The sequence below is a fragment of the Kogia breviceps genome, chromosome 5 (genome assembly GCF_026419965.1).
Source record: "Kogia breviceps isolate mKogBre1 chromosome 5, mKogBre1 haplotype 1, whole genome shotgun sequence".
NCBI lineage: Eukaryota > Metazoa > Chordata > Mammalia > Artiodactyla > Physeteridae > Kogia > Kogia breviceps.
Window position 1 is genome coordinate 146,482,493 of NC_081314.1, and position 15,157 is coordinate 146,497,649.

At 49.9% G+C, this 15,157-nt stretch overlaps 1 protein-coding gene across 2 annotated transcripts in view; it reads left to right on the top strand.

Annotated features, from left to right (window-relative positions):
- UBASH3A (ubiquitin associated and SH3 domain containing A) overlaps nt 1-3,362 on the top strand; it is a 41,164-nt gene extending 37,802 nt beyond the window's left edge. The window contains exons 13-14 of one of the 2 annotated variants that reach the window (XM_059063995.2): nt 543-652; nt 2,703-3,362. In XM_059063995.2, coding sequence (XP_058919978.1) covers nt 543-652; nt 2,703-2,840 — 248 coding nt within the window. In that variant the 3' untranslated portion in view covers nt 2,841-3,362. The remainder of the gene's footprint in view (nt 1-542; nt 653-2,702) is intronic. The other variant, XM_059063996.2, reaches the window with a different exon arrangement.
- Nucleotides 3,363-15,157: the final 11,795 nt, after the last annotated feature.

The following is a 15,157-nucleotide window of genomic DNA, read 5'->3' on the forward strand; positions in this document are numbered from 1 at the left end:
AAATGGACAGATCGCTCTGTGACGCGCAGCTTTCCAGGGAAGCTCGGGTTCTGATTTCGTCCTCAGGTGGTGGGCTGGGCCCGGCCTCGCGTGCTCCCCGGCTCGCCCGGGGGTCTAACTTCCAGCCTTGCCCGAGCGCCTGTCACCTTCAGGAGATTCACTCGGCCCTGGACTCTGGAGGTCTTTCTGCAAAGTGAGAGTCGTCCGTGGCCCCTTTGGCACTGAGCAGCTGGTCTTTCTCAAGCTCACAGACAAGGCCTGGGCAAGGCGCCGTCCCATCCCTGAAGCTTGCGGGCAGGTGCAGCCACCCGAGCCCCGCACAGCATGCGACGGGCTCAGAAGCACTTCTACACAAATGAGAGGCCGACAGCCAGTATTATTCAGCTCTTCCCAACCACGCCTCCCTCCTACCCGGGCTCCCTCAAGGCCTCGGGGCACCACGAGCTTGTTCCGCCCGACAACTTTGCCCCCCACCCCCCGCCCGTCTAATAAGAGGCGTCCTCTGCGCCTGCTCTGACCTCGGGGTGTTCTTTCTCCCGCAGTGGGCGTCATCCTGGTCGTGGGCCATGGCTCGGCGCTGGACTCCTGCACGCGCCCACTGCTTCGGCTGCCGCCCCGGGACTGCACAGACTTCACCCAGCTAGTGAGGAAGGTACGCGCCCCTCGTTTCTCTTTCTGCCGCAGAGACAGGCAGCCCGGCGATGCGGCGTCACCACGCGCCCCTCTCAGAACGAGGACAAGGGTCCTGACGACCCAGGGCGGCAGGGACCCGCCTGTCACCTGAGACCGTGCCCGCCTGCTCTCACGCAAAGAGCAGCCTCGGGCGGGGAGCTGACGGGGAGGTTTGGCATCTTTATCGTGATGGCAACTGTGGCCATTTGCTACCAACAGAATATAAAAGACAAGACAGAGAACTTTTATGATCAGGTCACATGATAACTCCTTGTCACTCCAGTAGTTGAGCACTTGGCCCAGCGGGGCTGAGACGTTTGCATAAGAAGAGAAAGGGCGGTTGCTGGGCTCACTTGCTCTGGGGACGGGGGCGGGGCTGACGGAGAGAGGGGAGCCCCTCCACCTTGCCTTTGGAGTCATGCAGTCTCGGAACGCACGAGCTGGTCAAAGCTGCTGGGCTTGGGGCTTCCCTGGTGGCGCAGTGGTTGAGAGTCCGCCTGCCGATGCAGGGGACGCGGGTTCGTGCCCCGGTCCAGGAGGATCCCACGTGCCGCGGAGCGGCTGGGCCCGTGAGCCGTGGCCGCTGCACCTGCGCGTCCGGAGCCTGTGCTCCGCAACGGGAGAGGCCACAGCGGTGAGAGGCCCGCGTACAAAAAAAAAAAAAAAAAAAAAAGCTGCTGGGCTGCCTGGTGCCGGGGGGCCAGGGCCGTATAAACACATACTGAAAAAGCAAGCAGCGGACGGACGTGTAGAGAAGGATAACGGGTACTTGGGACCAACCTGTGGAGTATCACCTGGCAAAGCAGAGGTGGCTTTTATCCAGATGGCAAGATGAATGGAGGCGGGAAACAGGACTGAGACCCCGGCCCCCAGCCCTGCCCCCTAAATCTACTCAGGGCCTCGCTCCTGCTGACGTCGCCACGTCTCCCGTCCCCGCATACTCAGGCGTGGCCGCTCCCATTCTTGCGTCTCCTCCCGCCCCGGGGCCCCCGAGGGTCCTCATCCACGCAGACAGCAGGGCCGCACACGCCAGACGCTGACTGAGATTGCACGTCCGTCGCATGTTGACACAGTTCCAAAACCCCATTAACCCTTGTGGCCAAATTCCCACCCACCCCCCTGACCCGTGGCCTCCCCTCTCGAGATGCCAGCCTTGAACTTCCAGACTCCCGCCACCTTCTTACACTGAGGGTTTGGCGTCCACCCCACCCCATCCCCAGGTTAACTGGACCTGCCAGTTAATGTCAGAAATTCATCAAGGGCTTTGCCAGCCAACGATGGGCCTTAAAGTCAGGGGCAGCTGAAAAGGGACATTCAGGAGCCCACCCCCATCACACTCACACCCGGACCCTCCCCCGCGTCTCTACAAACAGAAGGAGAGAGTGTCCCTGAGTCAACGCCAGCCCCCACTTGGATCCTGCCCCCCAGGTTGGAATTTTTGCACGTTTCTCCTAACCAAGGAATTTCCGGACATTGAAAAGACAGGGGGGAAAAAGGAAAGCAGAACACGTAAACAAACAAAGCCTTAAAAACAAAGATCTGCTCCACACCATTTATTTTACAGGGAATTGAGGTCTAAAGTTTCGCTTTGTGCTTTAATCTTGGGTTTAAAAACGCCATACCTGTATCTTTTTGTGATGCTGAATTCGAGGATGGAAGCCACTCTTGAAGCAGTAAGGGAGACAGAGGGGCTCTCAGCCTCGGCGTGGTTGACATCTGGGCGGGACGGCGCTGTGCTTTGGGGACTGTCCTGTGCGTTGTGGGATGTTTCGCGGCATCCCTGGCCTCTACTCGATGTCGAGATGTCATAGCACCCACAGCTGTGACAAAGAGTAAGGTCTGCAGACATTTCCCGATGATCGCGGGAGGGGCGGGGAGTCCCCACTGAGAGCTGCTGTGTTGGATGTCGGTGCTGCGTTTAAGGCATCGTGGGTACGTCACGCCAGCCTCCAAGGCTGTTTGCTTTGGAACAAGTCTGAAATCCATGGACCTGGTATAAAATAATAATAAGTGATTTAACTCTGTTCTAGATCCCTTCTCTGGGTATGTGCTTCTGCGAAGAAAACAAAGAGGAAGGAAAATGGGAGTTGGTGAACCCTCCCGTGAAGACGCTGACTCATGGCTCAAACTCAGCGTTTAACTGGAGTAACTGGATCCCCGGCAACTAAGAGCCACCTCTATGTTTGCATACTTCACAATGGTGAAGAGGGGAAACGCTTTGCAGTGCCTGTAAGATAACTGCTATTTTGAAGAGATCATAGTCTCCCCTAATGTGACTTGTAGAAGCACAAAAGGCACTTTTAGATACCAGAGTGTTTGCCCTCTGCAGACCGACCATCATCCTGTGAGCTTAGATGTGGGGATGCCACCTTGTACCATGTGCATTGGCCATGTGGCTTGGAGGGAAATGAGGAGCCATGACACTGACCCCACAGAAAATTCTACTTTACTTTATATGTTTTTATTCATCAAGTTCCCAATCGTTTTTGTTCTTTTTCTGTTTCAATCACTCTTTGGCTATGTCCACATAGGCCAAAAGAGGTGGAATATTGCATAAAATGGTGCAAGAAAATCACCTACCAGATCAAAACCGGGAAAGAGGCTTGGTGACCACAGACCAGGTATCAGTTTCCTGTTGCTGCTGTAACAAGTAACTGCACAGTACTGATTAAAGACACAACTTTTTAAACACACACGTGTTGGGCTTCCCTGGTGGCGCAGTGGTTGAGAGTCCGCCTGCCGATGCAAGGGACTCGGGTTCGGTGCCCTGGTCTGGGAGGATCCCACGTGCCGTGGAGTGGCTGGGCCCGTGAGCCATGGCCGCTGAGCCTGCGCGTCCGGAGCCTGTGCTCCGCAACGGGAGAGGCCACAACAGTGAGAGGCCCGCGTACAGCAAAAAAAAAAAAAAAAAAAAAAAAAAAAAAAAAACAACACACACGTGTTTACTCTGTTACAGTCCTGCAGGTCAGCAGTTCTGAAATAGGCCAGCGGGTTCCTTTCCTTCCGCGGCCCTGGGGAGGGTCCGCTTCCCTGCTTCCCCAGGATTTAGAGGCGCCTGCATTCTTTGGCTCAGGGCACCTTCCTCTGTCTTCACAGGCAGCAGTGGTGCCTCTTCAGATCTCCCTGTTCCTCTACTTACAGTCACATTGCCTTCTGCTTCTGACCTTCCTGTCTCCCTTTTGTAAATTCCCCCGGGATTACATTGAACCCACCCAATAATCCCAAGAATCTGGGAATATCTCCCCATCTCAAGACCCATAACTTAATCCCACCTGCAACGTCCCCTTCGCCATGTGATGTGACGTAGTCACGGGTCCAGGGATTAGGATGTGCACCTCTCTGGGGCCGCTCAGTCTTCAGCCCACCCCACCCCCAGTCCTTCCAAGCACTTCCAGCTGCTTACACAGAGGCCAGGGTGTAAGGACTTGTGACATCCCCCCTTGGTGCAGGTCTTATTCAGCTTCTCTTTTTCTCCCTTTGATCAAGTGGAGGTGGGGAGGGGAGCTTTGCAAATGGAGGCAGTGGGTCCTGCCCTGACTAACAGGAAGGAAAAACCAGAGAGCCCCCAAGCCCACCAGGCACAGTGAAGTATCCAGAGATGGTGTATCCAACGGTGCTCTGACTTTGGAGAAGCTGGTGCAGGCGGTCGGTGGGGGGCCCCCAGCGGTGTCCTCTCACCCCATCGGTGCTGAAGAAAAAGAAAAAGTCCTCCCGGTGCTCAGAGGGAGGGCACAGTCGTGGCTGGATGGGCTGCAGCACCACCTCGCGATCGCGCTGCACTCGCTCCTGGGTATCCTGGTGCCACACAGACCCTCCTAATCACGATGATGATGAAAACTTCACAAATCAAGCAAGAGGGGTTTACATAGAGGTCACTGCTTTGGGGTGGTCCACAGGATGTCCGGGTTCGCCCTCTCAGCGGGGAGGCTTCTGGGTCTCACGCCCCTGGGTGGTGAAGGGGGCAGACAACCACCTCCTCTTCACTGAGCTGCTGATGGGGGTTTACGCGGGACGACGAGATGGGTTTGAATCTCAGAGCTTGAAGTCAAGTGTGCAAGAGACACTGTTTTCTGTATATTCTCTAATTCTTCTGGCTAGCCCCCCACTTCTGCTGCAAAGATAGAAAAGCCCACTTCTGTCATTCTCGGCTTCCAGAATGACCCTGACTGTGCGGGGCGTCCTTGGGCACAGAGCTGTCCTGCGGAGGGGCAAGGATGGAGGTGCCTTTGGAAGCGTTTCATTATTTGGTGTAAGTTTTCAACTCTATGAACTAACAAGGAACCAAAGAAGAAGGAAAGGAAGATTTCTGAGCACTCTCTTTCCTCTTTCCTTTGGCCCTGCTGGTCCTCGGGTGTTTACAAGCCAAGTCTGAGCCCTGCTGACGTCATCTGGAAATAGATGGCCTGTGCCCACTGGCACCCACCTCCGACCCCGCCCGCATTATCTCTTTGATTTCCTCACCTGTGAGCTGGAAAACACAAACCTGGAAAGGAGCCCTCCACCGTGTTTTGCTTTGCTGCCCCCCATACGGTGGAGGTTAAATGTTGTTTAAGAACTTTGTGGCACAATGGCTGGGGTTTCTCCTGGCCAGTACTTGGCTCTTTCGGAAGATGACAGGAGGCTGAAAGGGGGAGGAGGAGCTGGCCTTGGGCTGGGCTGCAAAGGAATTGAGGAGCCTGAGCTCATGCCTGTGACGGAGAAGCCCTCAGCCACAGGTCTGGGGCCACCCATCCCTGCAAACCCCGCTGAGTTTCTCTGAGAAGAAAGAGCCATCGTAAGTTTCCACTGAAGCAAGTCTTATTTTAGCACCAAATTTGAGATGCTTTAGGTGTGAGTCATGTTGGTGAATTTTATGGGTTGAATCATGTTCCCCAAATTTTATAAGTTGAAGTCCTAACCCACAGCACTTCAGAATGTGACTTCTACTGGAGATGGGTCTTTAAAGAGGTGATAAAACTAAAATGAGGTCATTGGGGTGGGGCCCTAATCCAAGATGACTGGAGCCCTTATGAGAAGAGATTAGGACACAGACATAACAGAGGGACAATCATGTGAGGACACAGGGAGGAGAAGGCCATCTACATGCCCAGGAGAGAGGCCTCCGAGGGACCAGCCCTGCCCACACCTCAATCTTGAACTTCAAACCTCCAGAGTATAAGACTAAAATAAACAACTATTTTCTGAGCCACCCAGCCTGTGACATTTTGTCAAGGCAGCCCCAAGACACTACTACAGAGCATAAAAAACATTGATACAAACACCAAAAATGGATACTTCTGAAGGGCTGGTTACTGGCCACAGCATGCAGCTCAGCACAAGGCCCATAATAAATGTCACCATTAACCGAGCCTGTTTAACGCATCCAGATCCATACACGACCCCTCCTGACTTTTTCTGCACTTATTTTCAAACAGTTAACATAAAAATCTAACTCCCTGTGGGCACGTCCTGTGAGGAGTAAAGGCCAGAACCTGGGTCACCTAAAGGTCCTCCCTCCCTGGCCTTGGGGAAGAACGAGGTCCAGGGACATTTGTGCTGACCCCCTCTTCCCACCCCAGTTATTTCTGGGAGCCCTCTGGGGAGCATGGGTGCTCGGGAAGGGATCTGTGGGACACTGCCCTTCTCAGCCCCCAAGTTCAAGAGCCCCTAGTGGCTTTGCCATCCTACCATCTAGAGGAAGGCACCCACCTAGGGTCACGGCCCGTGCTCCCAGAACCTCCTACACAGAGCCAGGCTGGGGGTCTCCTCCTCTCCAAGTCCCTTTGTCACCTGGTCTCAGGGGCTCACAAAGGCCTACAAACAACCCTAACTGCTCCTCCCACTCCATCAGACCCCCAGATCAATCCAAGGAGCATGGCAGAGGAAGTGGGGAACAGAGGCGTCCCTCCCACCCACACGCAGAGACCCTGCACCCTCTGGCCACGCATCGAAAGCCAGTTGTCAGTATTTGCAGATGCTGGGACCATAAGCCTGGAACCCCAAGAAATGGACTGAAATCCTCGTACCCCAGGAAGAGAATTCAGCAACATGTCTAAGCTCATGGGTAAGTTCAAACATCAATAGCTTTTGTTTAGGGCCACACCCTTAGGAGATATGACACAGAGAACGTCCCGTTTGCATGGCCATGACAGCACAACATGAAACACCTAGGAATACACTTACAGGACTCATGAGAACTTAACATACCACTGAGGGGCACAGAAGAAGGCTGGAATGGTTGGAAAGGCGTGCCATATTCCCCCATAGAAAGCAAGACTCAACATCACAAGGATGCCATCTCCTAAATTCATCCACAGGGTGATCACAATCAAATTCAAATCATGAAAATGACTTTTGAGGGAGAAATGACTGGATTCTCAAGTTCATGAGGAAAAACAAACTTCCAGGAGGAATAACTAACAAAATCCAAAAGGGAGTGTTGGGATAAAGAGGGGAAGTAACCCAACAGATATTAAACCCATTATAAAGCTACTGTAGTGAAAACAGTGTGGCAGAAGCACTGGATTTTAGGCAGAGCGATCAGAGGTATAAATAGAAAGACAGGAATCAGCCCTGAAATATAGGCATTTATGTATGTTAAACTGGGTAATGGAATGACTGGGGGATGGGCTCCAGCAGAGGGGGCAGCTCTGAGGAGGTGCCCTGGGCTGAGGCCCAGGACGCCAGAACCCACGGAGCTGGCTGAGGCCGGGGACAGCCCCGGGTGTCAGAAATCCTGAAATACGAATCGCTCACATCTTGAGATCTAGATGAATGTCTTACTCATTTCATTTATGGTAAAGACATCCAGTGAACAAAACTCTCCTCTACCCAGCATTACGCACTGAAGGTTCGGAATTCGGTAAGCTCCTTCCAGACCTAGCCCTCCTGCAGATAACAGGAGATAAGCTCTGGAGAAGTTACCAAACAACTATCTGATGCCAGGGGAGTGAACAAAAACTGGCCAAGACCTGACAGCGAGCTGACACCTGGAGAAGAGATACAAGGGTGAGTTTCCATGATTATAGCTTTAGCCTGGGGCAGTGGTAGCCACACAGAGTGACTAGATGCTGATAGAAAATGGCACCTCTCTGATCTGAAGAGCCAGGGGACCGGGTTCAGGGCCACCACAGCTGCTGCAAAGTGAGCAGAAAATCCAGGAGCAGAAAAAGCCAGAAAGAAGGAGAGTCTCAAATTCTGTGGATAAATCTGCCCAAATTAGATCATCAGAATTTCAAACTTCTTCTCGTCAAGGACACTGTCAAGAAAGGAGGCAAGCCACAGACGGAAAGCAAACGTGTGTCTGATGAAGGAATTACATCCAGAAGAGATCAAGAACTTCTACAAATCAAAAGATAAGACAAGCCAGTGAAAAATACTGAACAAACATTTCACAAAGAATGTTATGTAAATATCCAATAAGCACACGAATAAATGCTCAGAGTCATTAATATTAGCTAAAGAGGACATTCAGGGGAAAATGGATGAAATTTACATAAGGAGTGGGGATTGGGGGAATCATATCAAATTAATCAAGGTGAAGTTTCCTGGTTTGGATAATTATACTGTGGTTATGTAAGAGAATGTCCTTGTTTCTAAAAAATACACTGAACAACTTAGACATATCTTACATTCAAGTAATTGTAGTGGGCTGAATGGTGGCCCCAAAGAGAGCAGGTCCTAATCCCTGGAACCTGTGAATGTCGCCTCATTCGGAAAAAGGATCTCTGCAGATGTGATTAAAGATTTTGAGATTATCCTGGATCATCCAGGAGAGCCCTAGACCTAATCACACGTGTCCTTGTGAGAGAGACAGAGGAGGTTTGATACAGATGTGAAAGGAGGCATTGACGCGGCGACGTGGCCACGAGTCAAGGGACACGGGAGCCACCAGAAGCTGAAGCAGCAGGAAGGATCCTCCCCCGGAGCCTCTGAGGGAGCACGGCCCTGCCGAGACCTCAGTTTTGAATGTCTGGCCTCCAGAAGTGTGGGAGAGTAAGTTTTAGTTGTTTAAAGCCACGCAGTTTGTGGTAATTTGTACAGCAGCCCTAGGAAACCAAGACAATAAGGAAATTAACTCAGGCAAAGGTTATCAACTAGTGTTGAAACCGTCAGGTAACTGACTGATGCGGAATTGGACGTGGGCACAGAGCCAGAGTCACAGCAGGCACACAGCTTCGAGCAGCAAAGGGGACCAGAGAGGTATGGGCCGCTGTGCTAGACCAGGGTCAGCCATGACAGTGGGTCAACCAGCTTCACCGCACCTTCTGATTAATGAAGCGGGGAGTACACACGACCCCAAACAGTGAATCATCACGCCTTTAGCTGTAACTTCTAGAACATGAGAAATGCGGGGACAGAAGAGCAAGCTAAGAGAATCCAGACGCATGGAGAAGGTCAGATATCCTGCCAGGGAGTGGCTCGGTTTCTTCAGAACCAGTGATGCTAAAAAAACCAACCCAGACGACGCCAGTGATGTGCGAGGGACCGTACAAAACAGAGTGTGAGGAGCAGAGGGCATTGACCGCGAAGCTCACCGACCCGGGCCCTTCCGAGGCCCGGACTGTGCGCTCATGGGGCGACTTTTTGTGTGCAGCCGCGGAAGCGAAGTATTTTAACCATAATCACCTGCGTCCTCCGTCTCTCTTCTCCCGGCTCACTCAGACACGTCCTCACGATGGGCTCGCTTGAACAATCGGGCATTTCTGGAATCCATTTGAGGCGCCATTGAGTGAGCTGAATTAGGGGTAGGCTGAGGAGTTTGCATTTGGTAGAATATATGCATCTGTGACGGGTTTGCAGTAACTTCCACGTGTAGTTCTGTCATTGCTAGCTGTTCTGGAAGAGCTCCCAGCAACACTCCTGCCAGCCATTTCACCCAGGCTTCTGACACCCCAGGGCGTGGGGTCAAAGGTCAAGCCTCAGGCTGAACTGGTCTGGTGAGTCCAGCACCATGGATGTGGGAGTGGAGGAGGAGTACAGGCCCCAGGCTATGGGAAATTATTTCAATCATCAGATGTGCAAAGCTGTAAGGGCGGTTATTACTGACGCCAGATGGAAACAGAGTATCTCCTGTGGGGAATGTGATGATACAACGTATACAATTTTTTTCTTTTTTTTTTAAATTTTATTTAAGTATTGGTAATTTACAATGTTGTGCTAGTTTCAAGTATACAGCAAACTGATATTGATATGTATATATATTCGTTTTCAGATTCTTTTCCTTTGTAGGTTTTTACAAAATATTGACTATGGTTCCCTGTGCTCTACAGTAGGTCCTTGTTGTTTACCTGTTTTATATATAGTCGTGTGTGTATGTGAATCACAGCGTATACAGTTTTTGAGGGACTCACACGCAATGGCGTTTATCAGAGTGCTTGTCTGAAATGGCAAGCTGGGGCGGTTTCGTGAGAGCAGCGACACGCCCGCAGGGGAAGATAAGTGCTTTGTGACCCTCAACCATTGGTATTTCGTAAACCACACTCAAGGAGCAACTAAGTTTCCTGCCAACGTCCCGATAGAAAACCTTACAAAATTACTGTCGTAAGAAGACGCAATCAAAGAACATGCTGGGGAAAAAATGTAGGGAAAGAAATACTCGAGAACTGTATCGGGCAATGAATTAGTAGCAGTAGTCTGACAGTTTTCTAGTTGTGCTATATGTGGATTTGTCACCTTTTAGCTTACGATCATTTTGAAATTTCTTATTCTGAATAAGGATTTGCTTCATGTCCCTTTATGTAGCTTTTCTTCTCGTAACTTTTCAGGGGCATAACCACCAGATGCAGTGCGTGACCTGGGGTTGGGCAGACCGGCCCCCAAGGACATTTGGGGGTGAGCTGGAGACCCTTGCCCTCTGAGTGACTCTGGGAACAGGGGAGGATGGGTGAAGCCGAGCTGGAGAAATGGGAGGCGGGGGCTCCTCCGGAGTTCATGATTTCAGAGCAGCGGGGCCTTGAACTGGTGCTGGGAGAGAAAGGCGGGGCCGGGAGGGACCCGCGCAGGCAGACCTCAGAGAGACTGCAAGTTTTGTTCTGGATGACAGCAATAAAGCGAACATGGAGGTAAAGCTGGTCACGTGAAGTGTTTGGTTTCCCAGGGCATATAAAAGTTACGGTTACACTATACTGCAGTCTATTAAGTGTGCAGTAGCCCTAGAAAAACAATTTATGTTGGTGGGAATGTAAATTGGTGCAAACATTATGGAGAACAGTACAGAGTTCCCTTAAAAAACTAAAATTAGCAATCTCACACCTGGGCATATATCTGGAGAAAACCATCATTTGAAAAGATACATGTACCCCAGTGTTCATTGCAGCACTACTTACAAAAGCCTGGACATGGAAGCAACCTAAATGTCCATCAACAGAGGAATGGATAAAGAAGATGTGGTACATATATACAACGGAATATTACTCAGCCGTAAAAAAGAACGAATAACGCCGTTTGCGGCAACATGGATGGACCTAGAGATTGTCATACTGAGTGAAGTAAGCCAGACGGAGAAAGACAAACATGATATGCTTATATCTGGAATCGAAAAAAACTGGTACAAATGAACTTATTTACAGAACGGAAATAGAGTCACAGAGGTGAAAAACGAACTTATGGTTACTGGGGGGGAAGGTGGGGGAGAGGGGCGGGGAGGGATAAATTGGGAGGCTGGGATTGACATATACACACCACTACACATAAAACAGTTAACTGGTAAGGATGCTGATTATAGCACAGGGAACCAGGGTCAACCATGCAGAGCGCAGGGAGCTCTACTCCATACTCTGTAATGAGCTATATGGGAAAAGAATCTAAAACAGAGTGGATACATGTATGTGTATAACTGACTCACTTTTCTGCACAGCAGAAACGAACACAACATGGTAAATCAACTCGACCCCAGTAAAATTTTTTTTAAATAAAAATCAGTGTACATACCTTAATTTTAAAATATTTTATTGCTAAAAATTGCTAACCATCACCTGAGCCTTCCACGAGTCAAAATCTTGTTGCCGGTGGAGGGTCTTTCTTGGATGTTGATGGCTGCTGGCTGATCGGGGGGTGGTGGCTGCTGAAGTTTGGAGCAACTGTGGCAGTTTTTAAAATAAGATGCCAATGGACTCAAATGCCAGTAAGATGTCAATTGGCTCTTCCTTTCACGAATGATTTCTCTGTAGCAGCAGTGCTGTGTGATAGCATTATACCCACAGTAGAACTTCTTTCAAAGTTGGAGTCAATCCTCTCAGATCCTGCAGCTTCCTCTTATCAACTAAGTTTCTGTAACATTCTAAATCCCTTGTTGTCGTTTCAACAGTCTTCACGGCATTTTCACCGGGAGAAAGATTCCACCTCAAGGAGCCACTTTCTTTGCTCATCCACAAGAAGCAACGCCTCCGTTGCTTAAGCTCTATCATGAGATGGCAGCAGTTCAGTCCCACCTTCAGGCTCCACTCCTAAGTCTACTTCTCTTGCTGTTTCCACCACATCTGCAGTTGCTTTTCCTCCCTGAGGGTTGGAATCAACTTCTTCCAAACTCCCGTTAATGTTGATGCTTTGACCTCTTCCCGTGAGTCACGAGCCTTATGAACGGCATCTAGAATGGTGCACCCTTTCCAGAAGGTTTTCGACTTACTTTGCCCAGATCCATCAGAGGAGCTATCATTTACGGCAACTACAGCCTTCCGAAATGTATTTCTTAAATAGTAAGACTTGAAAAGCTGAAATGACTCCTTGATCCACGGGCTGCAGAAAGGATGCTGTGTCAGCAGTCATGAACACAACACCAGTCTCATTGTGCATCTCCATCAGAGCTCTCGGGCGACCAGGTGCCTTGTCGATGAGCAGTAATATTTTGAGAGGAATCTTCTTCTCTGAGCAGTCGGTCTCAACAGTGGGCTTAAAATAGTCGGTAACCCACGTTGTAAACATATGTGCTGTCATCCAAGTTTTGTCATTGCATTTACAGAGCACAGGCAGAGTAGGTTTAGCATAATTCTTAAGGGTCTTAGGATTTTCCGAATGTTAAATGAGCGATGGCTTCAACTGCAAGTCACTGACTGCATTAGCCCCTGACGAGAGAGTCAGCCTGTCCTCTGAAGATTTGAAGCCCGTCACTGACTTCTCTCTAAGTATGAAACTCCGAGATGGCATCTTCTTGCAATGCAGGCTGTTTTGTCTACGCTGGATAACAGATGTAGCCACCTTCATTAATTGCTTAGCTAGACCTTCTGGATAACTTGCTACAGCTTCCACATCAGCACTTGCTGCTTTATCTCTTACTTCTATGTCAGGAGACGGCTTCTTCCTTAAACCTCATGAAGCCAGCCTCTGCTGGCTTCAAACTTTTCCTCTGCAGCTTCCTCACCTCTTTTAGCCTCACAGACTTGAAGAGAGTTAGGGCCTGGCTCTAGATTAGGCTCTGGCTTAAGGGAATATTGTGGCTGGTTTGATCTTCTCTCCAGACGAGTAAAACGCTCTCCGTATATTTACCAGCAATAAAGCTGTTTCGCTTTCTCATCATTCGTGTCTTGGCTGGGGCAGCACTTTTAATCTCCTCCAAGAACTTTTCCTTTGCATCCACAACTTGGCCGTTTGGTGCAAGGGATCTAGCTTTTGGCCTGTCTCGGCTTTCAACATGCCTTCCTCACTAAGCGTCATCATTTCCAGCTTTTGATTTAAAGTGAGAGACGTGTGACTCTTATTTCTCTTGAACACTTAGAGGCCATTGTAGGGTTATTAAATGGCCTAATTTCAATATTGTTGTGTCTCAGGGAACAGGGAGGCCCAAAGAGAGGGAGAGATGGGACGGCAGCTGGTCAGCGGAGCGGTCAGAACACACACAACATTGACCCATTTAGTTGGCCATCTTATATGGGTGCAGCTCAGGGTGTCCCAAACAATGGCAATAGTCATGTCAAAGATCACTGATGATGGGCTTCCCCGGTGGCGCAGCGGTTGAGAGTCCGTCTGCCGATGCAGGGGACGCGGGTTCGAGCCCCGGTCCGGGAAGATCCCACGTGCCGCGGAGCGGCTGGGCCCGTGAGCCGTGGCCGCTGAGCCTGCGCGTCCGGAGCCTGTGCTCCGCAACGGGAGAGGCCGCAACAGTGACAGGCCCGCGTACCGTCAAAAAAAAAAAAAAAATCACTGATAACTGGAATTAAAACTCAGCCATAAAAAAAGAATGAAATCATGCCATTTGTAGCAATGGATGGACCTAGAGCTTATCATACTAAGTGAAGTAAGTCAGACAGAGAAAGACAAATATCATATGATATCGCTTATATGTGGAATCCAAAAAACTAAGATACAAATGAATTTATTTACAAAACAGAAACAGACTCCTCACGAACATACAAAACAAACTTACGGTTACCAGAGGGGAAAGGTCAGGGGGAGGATAAATTAGGAGTTTGGGCTTAGCAGATACACACGGCTATACATAAAACAGGTAACCAACAAGGACCTACTGTACAGCACAGGGAACTGTACTCAATATTTTGTAATATGTATATATATATATATATATATGAATCATTTTGCTGTACCCCTGAAACTGACATGATATTGTAAATCAACTATACTTCATTTTTTTAAAAAAAGATCACCACAACAAATATGAAAATAATGAAAAAGTTGGAACTATTGTGAGAATTACCAAAATGTGACCCAGAGACGTGAAGTGAGCAAATGCTCTTGGAAAGATGGTGCCAATAGACTTGCTTGACATAGGGTTGCCCCAAACCTTCAATCTGTAAAAAAACACAGTATCTGCAAAATGCAATAAAGCAAAACACAATAAAACAAGGTGGGCCCGTACTCAAGGAACTTGGATGTGACCTAGATGTCAGCCCCCAGCCCACCAGGAGGCCTGAAGAATGTACACACAGGCCAAAGCCATCCCTGTGGTCAGCCCCGCCCCTCAGCCTTTTGGGGGACCTCCCGGCAGGGAGCCCCAAAGCCCACCCCGAGATGCCGAAGGCGCAGAATGGATGGGCGTGCCCCCTCCAGTGGCACCTGAGGGTTTCTGACCCAAGCCTGACCTGCATTTATTATGTTGTGTTTTATGAGCATTGCACACAGGAATTCTTATTTTCTAGGTGTTTTCCTGGCTCGCTTGAGGGTAATTTGAGACAGGGACTTCACTATCTAGTCACTCAGCTAACTTAGCCAGAAAACAGCACTAAAAAAATCATGGCAAAATAACCTCATAACTCTTTTTTTTTTGGCTGCGTTGGGTCTTCATTGCTGCACATGGCCTTTCTCTAGTTGTGGCTGGCAGGGGCTGGTGGCTTCTCTTGTTGCGGAGCACGGGCTCTAGGCGCGCAGGCTTCATTGTTGTGGCACGCGGGCTCAGTAGTTGTGGCGCACAGGCTTAGTTGCTCCGCACCATGTGGGATCTTCCAGGACAAGGGCTCGAACCCGTGTCCCCTGCATTGGCAGGCAGATTCTTTACCACTGTGCCACTAGGGAAGTCCCAACCTGATAACTTTTAAAGAACTGGAAGCAGAGGCTA